General features: G+C 38.5%; 1 protein-coding gene across 1 annotated transcript in view; it reads right to left on the bottom strand.

Annotated features, from left to right (window-relative positions):
- Positions 1-10,400: 10,400 nt before the first annotated feature.
- FOXC2 (forkhead box C2) overlaps positions 10,401-12,841 on the bottom strand; it is a 2,463-nt gene continuing 22 nt past the window's right edge. The window contains exon 1 of the mRNA XM_044082039.1: positions 10,401-12,841. This exon is cut by the window's right edge and continues 22 nt beyond it. Within this exon, the coding sequence (XP_043937974.1) occupies positions 11,124-12,572 (1,449 nt within the window). The 5' untranslated portion in view covers positions 12,573-12,841 and the 3' untranslated portion in view covers positions 10,401-11,123.

Raw genomic sequence — 12,841 nt, 5'->3', positions numbered from 1 at the left:
ACCACAGGAATCATCCTACTAACAGCTCGTAGCCTAATCCTCTGCCTTAACACCAGTTTATTCATTAGGAAAACAGTAGCATATAAACAACACTGGGTAAGTGACCACAACGACTACAAGATGCCTAGCCATACGCATCTTTAAGTGGACACACTTACAGGTTCTTGCCACCCTTTATGAGTATTTAATAGTGCTAACTGCCAGGTTAAGCAATGTTGCACATGATGGCATACATATATACACACACATACTTACAATTATTTTGGGAAGACGCTGGTATGATATATTTAAAACACCCTTTGTGCTCCGGTGGATCCTACATACTATAACAAGGTATCCTGTGTTGACGGCTGTGAATTAAAATAAAAATTACACAGAAAAAAAACCCAGAAAATATGTATGTCCGCGGGAAAGAAATGCAAATTCTGAAATAATTTATATATTTAGAAAACACATTGGTATAAGCAAAATAACAGTAGCATTTAACTTCGTCTTTTGCCTTATTTTACTTTTGAGGGCCAACTATAAAATGAGATCATTTTTGATCAACTACACACCTGACCATTTCGAGGACATGTAGGTCAACGTAGTGACACACCTGCATACTGACTAATTCCATACATACCTCTCGACTATCCAGAATTTCGCAGAACGGCAACATTTTGCCTCTTATTTTCAATCTGTTCTTCATAACATTTGGGGTCATCTGGCAAATCACTGATAAATTCAATCGCTAAATAATGACAGTAACTTGCGTTTCAGAACGCATACCCTTCATAACTGTATGTTGTATGCTAACAGCTTTCTAGGTTAATAAGAGTAATAATTAAAACATATCCCTGATTATGGACATTTGACTGCCTCACTCTCTCGCCACAGCTCTTAGCTTCTTGCCTTCCAAATAAACAAATCCAGCTATAATCGGGGACAGTCAGGGGATGTTTGTTAACATTTTAGTGTTATTAACATGAGAAGCTGCCGCAATAAGAGCGTGTGAATAAGCATGCATATGTCTATAATTCTAATTATTGCCGTTGGTTATTAAGAGCAAAGCACCTCCTTTACCCAGTAAATTCCACAGTTTTACGGGGATAGGAAGGGCAGAGCAAATTCTGAGCCTAAGTCAGAGACAGTTTGTATTTGTATTTTTTCGGGGTAAGAGCACCAATTTCCATAAACCCTTTTCAGACTCAGCCCGAGAGCGGTGTCTGGTTAAGTAACTTGCTCGGAGTCACCCAGTTAGGCAACCGAGGCCGAGGGAATCAAACCTTGCACCTCTGGACCACAGGAAAGAAGTACACCCCCCAATTATTTTTGGCTTTTTTCTGCATAATTCTTGCTCTAAGAAGTTGAGTGTTATAATTTCACAAGAAAGCTGGGCAAGGAAATAGGTTATCAGGTACCACAGTAGTGTTTGCATTAAACATCAGTTTCGATTCGTACTCTTACTGATTGTTTCATCCATTTACAATCATGACACCCCCCTCCTCCACACACACAAATAGCTTGTAGTACCATTCTTCTGCATAGCACCCTACTATGTACACCCCTAAATCCATACTCCTGTTATCAGCTTCCCCAACAACTGACTCACGACTCAGTTTTGCAAAGAACAATGGGCAGTGGTTAGAAGTGCAATCAATTCTCGGGTTTGGTTCCTGGCTTGCGTGCATCTGTGGAAAGTCTGCCCCCTAAGTCTTGATAAGTAACTCCATCTACCACAAAGACAACCAATAGGTTAAACTGGCAATGCTGAAAACTGTATTTTGGGGCATGTGTAGCGGTGGTGGGGATCTGCTATGGACTGGCCTCCCTTCCAGCAACGGGTCCTTGCCTTTCCTCCATTGCCTGCTAGGGTAGCTTCAGGTTACCCGTCTCTTTCAATAGGGTAAAACAGGTACTGCAAATCGGTAAATATAATTACGTTATAATACTGGTGACTTTTTAACAACAGGTTGTATTATTGTTTTAACGATTACAATAAATAAATAAATAATCGCATGCATCATTTCAGGTATATATCGATTCTAGTAGTAACGCAGTTAACATTGAGTGCTGTTAAACCAAGTGATGATAAATTTGTTCGTGGAGCTAAAACTCTTTTCACCAGGCACATTTTTATTTTCAAGCCGTAGTAAATGTTAACAACTCCTCGAACAGGCATAAACAAAAGCTAACTGCATAGCTGATCGTTTTGAGTTGAGTATACAGCTGGAATGTGCAGTCTTTTAATATATTACAAACTAATAATAATAATAATAATATCATTGGATGCGTTCAGTAATGCTAGCCATGCAGAAGATAAATAAGATCCTTGTTCTCAAAACTCAAATAACCATTAATAGGAGTGATAGAGTTTATATGTGTGTGTGTGTGTGTGTGTGTGTGTGTGTGTGTGTGTGTGTGTGTGTGTGTGAGTTTATATCTATAGATAGATAGATTATCGTTTTAGGAAATAATGTTTTCAGATATCCAAATACACAAACAACTGGCAAACATTAAGTCAGAATATTTGACTTCACCTGTTTCACACTTAGCTGTATTATATTAGACTTTCCTTGCTGTCAGTGAAACATTCCACTAAACAATGTTGTATTTTGTTGACCTACGCCCTCATCAGAATAGCAAATAAGTAAAACATGATTACCACTGATTGTGGTGGCATTTTATTTCGTCTTTCTTTTTTGATCACTCAGACTGCATTCAGTACGTAAAACTTTCTCGGTAGTTATGAATGTCCCTTGTAGCATCTATGTTCAGGCACTACCTAACGCACCCCAGTACCCAAATAACGGTCCTGCTTTCTATTTCAAGCGCCCTTTTGCTTATTACTTCAGGTATTGACAGCAGCTAGAACACTAATTTTACACTATCAACCATTCACTCCATACTGTAACTAATAAGCTTTCATTTTCCATTGCCACTACCTGGAAATTCCTCACCATCCGTAAATCAGGACTACTAATTCAGGCTTCCCTGCATCAGTTAAGTCACTTACTGGAGTGTGCATGTCCATAAAAATGAGAAAGCTGAAAGTGAAGTCGTCCTGATGGCGTACGCTAATTGTATCATTTTACCCTGGCATTTCTGCACCATGTCGTCCACATTTAAAGTCTGAATCTTGTAAAAAAATACTTTTAAATCAACAACATGGCTATCACTGCCAGTAACGTAGACGGTGGTCACTTTACTATGTATAGCAACTGCATTAACATCGCATTTTAAAGGGTGTCCTGGCACTTCATCACAAACTTTATGGGGCGGTATTCAGACAACCTGTGCTTTGCTTGCTTCGTAATATTTTCTCCTGGTATACTCCATCTAACAGTTCTGTGCAAGAAGTGATTGGTATTTTAACCTCTATCATAAGTGTTTTTCTTTCTTCAGCAATCTAACCCTCGCACTTTATTGTCGTTCTGTTTTACAAGGTGCACCCAAAAATGTTCACTTTGTACTCAAAACGTTCTACTGTTGCCCCCACAACTTGTTTTTGCATTTAAAAAAGGTACAACTTTCTCTAGATGGTGACCCATGTGCCTAACAAAGGTATGCATAACTGTCAGCCTGTTGTTACCTACTAGTATAGGAAAGGTTGTTTTCGGAGGCGTATTACTAGATCTCTAAGGAAGCTACCTTCAGAGCTACCCGTCACACTTCAGTTTAGAAAGTAGTAGAGATACAGTTTGGCCTGAGAAAGCCATAGTCTTTCTCAGAGGGATTCATAAAAAACAGTCCTCAGCTGAGTACACAGTATGGCAGGCTACACCCTTGCTGCAAGGCTGTTACGTCTGAATACAACACAAGAGGTGAAAGGGGTGCTGGCTTATCAAAGACATTTCAAAACACGACAGTGAAGGAAATGACTCAACCCTTTCTTCGATGTATATATATTTCGAATGCAGGACCACGTAATTATTCTCAGCAAGTAATGAAAAATCGCAACCAGACTTTAATGCATTACATTTGCCCATTGCAGTTATACGTGCCTTCATATCTCACTCCAGATTTGAACACATAACTCTATTGTGTTATAACCACAGGTCACCATACTACACTGTGTGATGCTGTTACCACTACAACATCAAGAGCAGAAAGCAGTCAACAGATAAAGATGAGCGCATTAAGAGCACATAAATGGGTTTAGTATGCATTACTGCAGTAACAAAACTGTGTCTAATGCTTAATAGAAGCTAAATCAGGTCTGCTTGTGTTGCCCAATCCAGAAGGCATTGTCTGTTCTTTAAACTGAAAAGGAGGTGACTGTTACAGTTCTAGGTGACTAGTACAGGTGAAGTAAATCGCTGCTGTCAGTAAGGTAGGGGAGATGAACGTAATGCATATATTTTTATTGACGGAACTTTTTTTCAGTTAATAATTTATCCCCATGGGAATTTATTTATCTTTAATGATTTTGCTACTTGTACTGCACAATAACTTCTCCGCAGGTTTCTAATTTCTGCAAGATTAAAAAAAATCAACAGACTAAAAAGCAACCTGTCAATCAAGTGTTTTTGATTTTTAGGTGCACCCTTCATTTTGCATTTGAAATGTGTACATCGAAAGACGAGTTTACCTTCATTTCTTTCACTGTCAGCTTTTAAAATGTTGTTCTGTCCTGCTATGTCACGAATTTAGGACAGGGCGCATAATGCAGCAAGCAAACCATGGTAAACATTAAGGTTATGAACTCTACCCCTTTTAACAACGGTCATGTTGATTCAGACACTCCACTTCGATTGTCTTTTAATGTCAGCAGTAACACTGTTCACTATAGTAACGATGTTTTTAAACTGTACAAGGCTTAGAGCTGCCCAAACCACAGCTCTTCTTCCCCCCCCAAATCAGAAAAGCACAAAAGATGGAGCAGCTTTTACATATTGTATTAATCAGTTGGGAAAAGTACGGTTTGCATTAGCCATAGCTCTTAACCTCTCACCTCGGGGTCAGAGAATGCAGAAATAATCAGGAACACTTTTTTAAAATATTTATAATATTAATCTGAAAGGGTGGTAAAAAACAGAATGTGAATTAACAAGTGTTTTATGTAGAAAAGAAAACATATAATTCTAATTGTTATTTATTAACTGTATACCGACCTTTTCTCCCCAGATCACCAGTTTTAGGAAGGACAGAGCAAAACTTTCAGCCAAAATTAGGGACGTCCTTGTCGAGATATAAGGCATTAGCATTTATATTCTGAAAAGAAAGGGGGAAAAGCAATTCTGTATTTGGACTGTCATAGGGTGACCACCTGCCCCTCTTTGCGAAGGCAGTCCCTCTTTGGGCAGTTGCGTCATGGTTAAAAAACTAAAAAAAGAAAAAAGAAAAACATAAATGTCCTGAGATTTTAGGTCAAATTATATTTCCTAAGTTTTCTTTAACAGTTGCATTTAACACTTATTTTGTACCTGAAACACCTAAATGGTGTGTGAAATAGTGTAAGCAACTCAAGTGCTACAATAATACGCTTCTATTTGGGCAAAATATGAAGTTCTGTATTTTGTACTAGACGTGGGTATGTTTTGTGTAGTAACGTCTCACCTTTCTACAAAAAAGTTTCACTTTGAGCATGTGAAAAGGTGGCAACCCTAGGCTGTGAGATGTTACTTTATAAGACCCCCTCCCCTTTCTTAGCACACAATCGCAAATTTGCAAACGGACACATTTGCGCTGTAAAGCCAAACAAACGGTTGAATAGTACATAATGGAGTTGTCACTTCAGCAACGCAAGAGTGACAACACACAAACTACGCAGATAGTAAAGTGATTGTCTGCAAACATGAGGGGGGGGGGAGTAAGGAACTAAAGCAAAGGCTAGTTACAATAACGCAACATCAGACTGCAGGTGCCTCTCACTAAGTAATATTTATCGCCCTTTAGAATGGACAGATGCCTTTTTTGTACCTTATAAGAAGATTTAAAAAAAGGAAAGAAAGAAAGAAAGAAAGAAAGAAAGAAAGAAAGAAAGAAAGAAAGAAAAAAGAAAGAAAATCGCCATACTGAAACATTATTCCATGCCTTTCTTTCCGGGATGTCAACCTGTCAGGAATAATGTTCCTTGTCTCACTTCTAAACCCAGCGCTTCAACACATCCACAATTTTATCTTCTAAAATACTGTCATTCTTTATAAATTCAGCATCTGCCATGTTAAACGAAGAAAACTAAATATAAGTGCTAAAACCATCTACATTATTTAAGTGTGTGTTAGGAAACAGCAACATGCTGAGATGACAGCTTAATTCTGGTTCTGGAAGACAGAAACACAGCAAACACCTATGCACAATATTCAGACTACATGGGGTTATACTGTTGCATTTTTAAAAAAATAATCCTGGTGACTTTATCACCACAAACCTACAACGACAATATGAAGAAGGATGGAAGAAGATGAGAAAGAGCTAAAAGCATTACCAGATAATTAGCCAACCGGGTAAGCAGTAACAAACTGCATAATTTAACAGATTATATAATTCCATGTTTTATAGCACAAGTGATCTTGTCGCCCCAAATGTTAAAGAAATAAAAACAAAGAGGGTGAGAATATGAAACACTGATGAATAATCATGCAGTTCAATATGATACCAAACATGGCCAGAAAAGCAAATGCAAAACAAAACTATAAAATCAATTGTGTAACAGTGAGGAAATATTGGAAATGTATATATATATATATATATATATATATATATATATATATATATATATATATATATACATACATATATATATGTGTGTGTGTGTTTGTTAGGGGGGGTGACACATTCTGCAATTGAAACATATTATAGTGAGAAGTTACAACATATAGCCATACCACAATAGTCTGCATTTCGAGTTTAGTGTAAAACCAAAATGCACTAAAACAATTAATACGACTCATTAGCTGATAAAATAAAGACATTTTAACACCAGCCTTGGGATTTTCAACCCACCGTGTTTTTGATTATATGGAAAAACGCCTAGAGCCGACAAGCAAATATTTATTCTTCTTAACGCTGTTGCGGTTGCAGTTTAACTTGTGATGTGTATTTCTTCTATAACAATTAGGAACATAAACTGGTGCAAAAAAGGCCCAGTATAAACCGAAGTAAAATATTCAGCGTTTAATGTACTGTTGATGCCTGGGACTAACTAGTAGCAGTCTACAAAATCTACGCTATCTGGCTAAAAACTCGTAAAAATCAGTGACCTTTAAGACAATGTTTGTGGGTTTTGCAAATCCCTGTTAACCGGCGTTTGTGAGCATATTATATGTATACACAAGCCATGTCCCTGTTACACTGTAAAAAGAGAGTCTTTTAATAGAAATGCAACTTACTGCATTATTTTTCCGTGTCATATTATTTATCAAGGTTATGTGCAGTACCAGGAGTCCCATATGGAAGATACGGTAGAAGACATAACTAGTATCAGCTCAAACACTGCGTGGTTGTTTTACCTGGCAGTTCCTCATCTGGTTATGGATTAGTGTAAATGGTGCCAACCTGACCCTGCTTGACCTTAAACTATTCTTAAGGAGCTAGAAGGGCTGAACTAAAGAACGTGAGTGTCTGATCCACTTGAATTACATGTCCTGCTCTGCACAGAGAGTGCTGTGCTTTTCTAAAAATAATTGATAATGACATGATTTTAATAACTGGTTTTGAGATAAATGGCAAGTTTTACTATGTAACTAAGAGACCGACTGGCGCAGTCTTCCAATAGCCTATACAAGAGAAGGGTGATGCCACCAATATGCGAATGAATAATAAAACAAGTTTACTATCTAGGATACATTGTTAGCTAACCTTTGCATGATTGTAGTTATACAGAAACGTATAACTACCATATCACTTAAAGGACTCTTCTCTTTGTTATCAAAGTTGTTGCAAGGTAGGCAAGTATAGTCAGTGTCAACTGCCTGCATCTTTATTCTAAGCAGCTATCAGAAACGATTCGGATTACTAAAGAAAAAAATAGATATAACTGTGTAAAGCTCACGCATACAACAAATATCTCTACAAAACGTGCTTGCATGTTGTATTATTACAATGCGAGAACCAAAACTGCAAATTCCTTCACTCTGCAGGGGGTATCATTAGGAAGAACTTGTCAATTGTGAGATGTAAGCAACAGTATTAGGGCTCTGAATACCGAATCTACATCCTCGCTTTTTTGTAATTGTTAATGTCTGTTTTAAGCAAGTACTCTGACTACCCTCCCCGGACAGACAGACAGAAAAAGAGATGCCCAGTTACACACATTCATAATATGGCTAGGATTTCGTCTTCTCGCAGAGGCCTGTATAAATAAGAGAAGAACAAATCAGAAGAGGTGAGACTTGGCTATAACACGGGTTATTTTTGAACCATTTGGTTCCTGGCATAGCTTTCAACTGCCCATTTCCAAAATGTGGAACACATGGATAAAATGATGAACACTTACTAACGATTTCAGCTAGGCAGCTCATAACATGATTATTAATTGTTCATTCATAATTAAAATAGTTATTTTGACAAATTAATACGACACTGTATTGTTTAGCAATGATATTTGTTTTAAATGTTTTAAGCAATTAATGTGTGGCATATCCTTTAATGAGGAACGTTCCTCATAATAAGGTAGATCTGAGAGGTATGGTTCCCGGACAGACAGAACTTCATTTGTGACAGCAATTTTTAATGAGCAAACTACATTTATTTATATTACATTGGAGGTGGACGCAACTTTTGCCTCTAAAAGATCGTATTATGTGTTGTTTGCATGCTTATAAATCTCACTAAGACAGGGAAATCTATTTAGATGTGCCATTTTATTAAATATTTATAATACACAAAACATTCAGTTCAGAACTGAAGTTTTTTCCTTTTTGCATTTTGTTAATTAGGCGTATCTAATAAAAATGTAATTGGAGCATAATTAATAACATTATAACTGCACTATTCAGTGCCCATAACATACATTCACACATAGGGAAAACGAGCCTTTAAAAGGGTACGCTGCACAGTAATTTTGAAGATACTGTAACAGCGGTACATGTTCTAGCATATGTACTGTGGTGGGTTATTGCCTACAAGTAGCAACCAGTTTCCAGCTAAGGTGTATGTGTGTGTTGGGGGGGGGGTGCAGATAGATGTCCTTCGAACTGTACCAGAATATATTTTAACTACGACACACACTAAAGTGATATTTGCTATTATTTTCAAAGGGGACATCGAGTAGTTATTAACTTTTACATTAATTATATGTAATACGAGCTTGACCAATCTGCACTACAGAAATGAAAGCATACTGCTAAATATGCACTTACAGTGCTGTGTCAGGTCTCATTGGGGCATTGTAAAATGTTAACAATGTGCCCATAACTTAATTAAGCACCATACTTCAATTGTGTTATGCAGTCAGCGAAAATGTGACTTTTGCAAGACACTTTCAGTTATAGTGACAGAAGACATTATAATTAAACAAGCCCATGCAATCTGGGAGATAATTCAAAACTGTATGATTAATTTATATTAAGATACCCCTATCCCTTGTGAAAAAAATAGTATGCAGTTACTGGAACAGCTTGTTGTCTCCGGCAAACTGTATTAACTAAACCCTCCTTCTTAAATACTTTAAAACAAAATAATTTCAACAATGTTAATGCAGTGTGATGTAATATGCAAAAGGTGCTTTGTTGCAGACAACCTTGGGGTAAAAAGGGCAAGAACCGCTTGTAAAGTAGAAGGAAGAATCAAATATAATGGAACCAGCTAGTTAAGGCGTATCAGTCCATGATAGGATCAGGTAATTGCGCACATAACGCAACAACTCCCAGTGTAATGCAATTACGACTTAAATAGAGTTTAATAGCAGCTTAAGTCATTCATATCGCATTATCTATAAGGCAAAAAGGAGATGACTTGCAATCAGTTTTTAATACACTTTGCACCCATAACCACCAGCTCCAGGTATAAATCCAGACAAAATAGTTATTGCACCAAATCTCAACAATAAATAAAAGCAATATATGAAACTTCAATGCAAACCAAGCAAAATAACTGGAATTGCAGGAATGCAGTATCATGAGGCGGCACAAATGTAAAGTGCAGCCTTATGTAGTATTTCAAAACTGCAAATGCAATCCGGACAGCTCGTCCAAAATAAAATTTCTTAAGTACTAATCTATGCCTGTAAATAAACATGACAGATTCTATGCAGTGTCTCAGGGTGGCTCTAAGTCCAGGTTAGACTTGCTGGCTATTAGAATATGAATATGGGATATATTATTTGCTGTTTCTTAGTAAATTAAGCCTAATATAAGGTAGTTATGCTATTCACATAAAGCATTTTGGGTATGTATGTTCCTCACCTGACCCCCCCCCCCCCCCCATTACATATAGGTTTGTATAAGTAGCAATAAAAATCCAATTGCACATACTTTCGCAAAAAACAACAGGGATTTATTTTAAAATTAATACAGTTAAAACTAATAGACAAAGGTAAAGACAGACGAAAAAGTTCAAGGAATGATCAACACAAGTCCATGTCAATGATATACACGAAAACAGACTCAAATCAGATTTCAAATGACTGGAATTCAGTTGCTTAGAAAAAAAACCACGACCAAATAAATTATTTCTTAACTTTGCAAAATATAAAGTCAAAACATAAAAACACAAAGCATAGTTTGTACAACACTTGAGAAATAACAGCTGCAATATTTTCATATCGGATTTTAAAATGGCTGCGGGTAACCAAACAATCCAGTGAATTTAACTTTAAATATTATATTAATGGCTCAGTACGTGAGCCAGATTAGATATCCATACAATTTACAACAGGTAATGAGACACCTGAATTCAGACATTAAAATATATTACAGAGAATACACGTCATCGATACAATATTTTGGCCGATTGCTTATGAGACACTTAAGCTGGCAGCAAAAATAGCCACGTTGCTGAATGTTTTACGTTTTGCTAGTTCAGGTTGAGTTAGTTTGTGTTTAATGTCAGACAAAATGGTACTAAATAACAACAGTGGATACAAAATTGCTACCTTTGGCTACTCTGCCTGCTGATGGACCTTACGACATATTCGTTGGTTCAGTTTTTATGTATAAATTGCATATGGCATTTTGTGTAGACGTTTCAAGAATCAATCAATATTTAGTGCAGTCATATGAATAGGGAGTTGTGTGGCGGTATATGGATGGCGAAGACCGGTAAGGGATCTGACAGCTGGCATTGCTGTTCACCTGATGGTCACTAAGGGATGACGAGTTCTCCAACCCAAGCCGATGAGGGTTGAACATTTCACGAACATTTTGGTAAGTCTGCTGCTGGGAACCAAACCCATGGCCACCAGAGAGGTGATTTAAGTCAGCTGCCCCATGGTTAAGGTACCAAGCAGAAGCTGGTTGCCCTGCAGCTGCAACTTGCTGGTGGTGCGTTGAACTGAGGACACTTTCCTGGTTAGAGGAAAGGCTCATTGTACCCAGAGGAGACGTCGTACCGCTGTGATGATCTGCAATGCCTTCTTCCAGCGTTGTGGGGACGCACATATGGCTTGATCGGTCTCCTGTGTATAAACTCATCGCCCTCATGCTGCACTGATAGCTCCCACTAGCGTCCATACTTTGGCTACAAGCCTGGCTATACACAGAAGACTGTGTCTGAGGGTAACCCAGCGACAAGGAAGACACCATACCTGTCCGGCTAGAAGGTAAAGAAGCTGGATTTAGATCAGCCTGCGGTGATGTCCTTAATGTCATGATGTTTTCTACACTGAAACCTGAAAGTCCGTTGCTGGAAGCATGGTGATGGTGATTGTGGTGGTCAGGAATGGAGTTTTCGGTGGAAATTGAAGGTGTAGAGGTCATACTCCTAGGACTTTCCTGCAGGGCACTACCACTATTAGGGCTCAGAGTCTCCACCTTGGTGATTACTGGCAGAGCAGGAGAGGAGGCCTCACTCTTAATAACAACTTTTTTCTCGGCTGTGTCCTCCTTGGAAACTTCACTATTTGTAAGAGAGGTCTGGGCCTTGGCCTGTTCCTTAAGCTGCCGCTCCCTCTCCTCCTTTTCTCTGCAAGCGTCCTTCTTCTTAAATCGCCTTCTCCTTCGCAAGAAGCTGCCATTCTCAAACATGTTGTAAGAGTCTGGATCCAAGGTCCAATAGCTGCCTTTCCCTGGCTTTTTGTCGTCCCTAGGCACTTTGACAAAGCATTCATTCAGGGAGAGATTGTGGCGGATGCTGTTCTGCCATCCCTGTTTGTTTTCGCGGTAGAACGGGAACCGGTCCATAATAAACTGGTAAATTCCATTAAGGGTGATCTTTTTATCTGGGGCACTCTGAATAGCCATAGTGATGAGGGCAATGTAGCTGTAAGGAGGCTTGACTAAGTCTTTAGGGGCAGTGGGCTGATGATGGTGATGATATGGTCCATAGGTTCGAGCCATGCTTGTGGCATATTGATCGGGGCTAGAATACACACCCATTGGGGTCGCCATGCTGCCATAGCTCCCTGTAGCTCGATAATAGTTCTGTTCAGTTAAATAAGGCACGACCCCCAAACCATTGGGGTCTGCTACTGGATAACGTGCCTGCATTTTCCAAAAGTTCTTAGAATTATGAATGCAATCAGAGGCAAGCCAGTGAGGTGGGACCCCAGGACGAAGTGAAGCCGGCCTTTTGGATGTACCTTCAGTTTGGAAAGCTGTACCTCAACTGATGGATTTCAGCATCCCGTAACTCAGAAGAATCTGAGCAGCTACAATAACACGTCTGAACACACCGGTAAAGATGGCAACCAGAACGAAAAATAAAACTCGGTTTCCTTTAAAAAAAACGGGACACGTTCTGTTCCAGAGAAAGCTAG

This window comes from Protopterus annectens, chromosome 8.part1 (genome assembly GCF_019279795.1).
Source record: "Protopterus annectens isolate FY-2018-M chromosome 8.part1, PAN1.0, whole genome shotgun sequence".
NCBI lineage: Eukaryota > Metazoa > Chordata > Ceratodontiformes > Protopteridae > Protopterus > Protopterus annectens.
The sequence above is the reverse complement of the archived record's forward strand: the minus strand, read 5'-3'. Positions and strand labels throughout refer to the sequence as shown.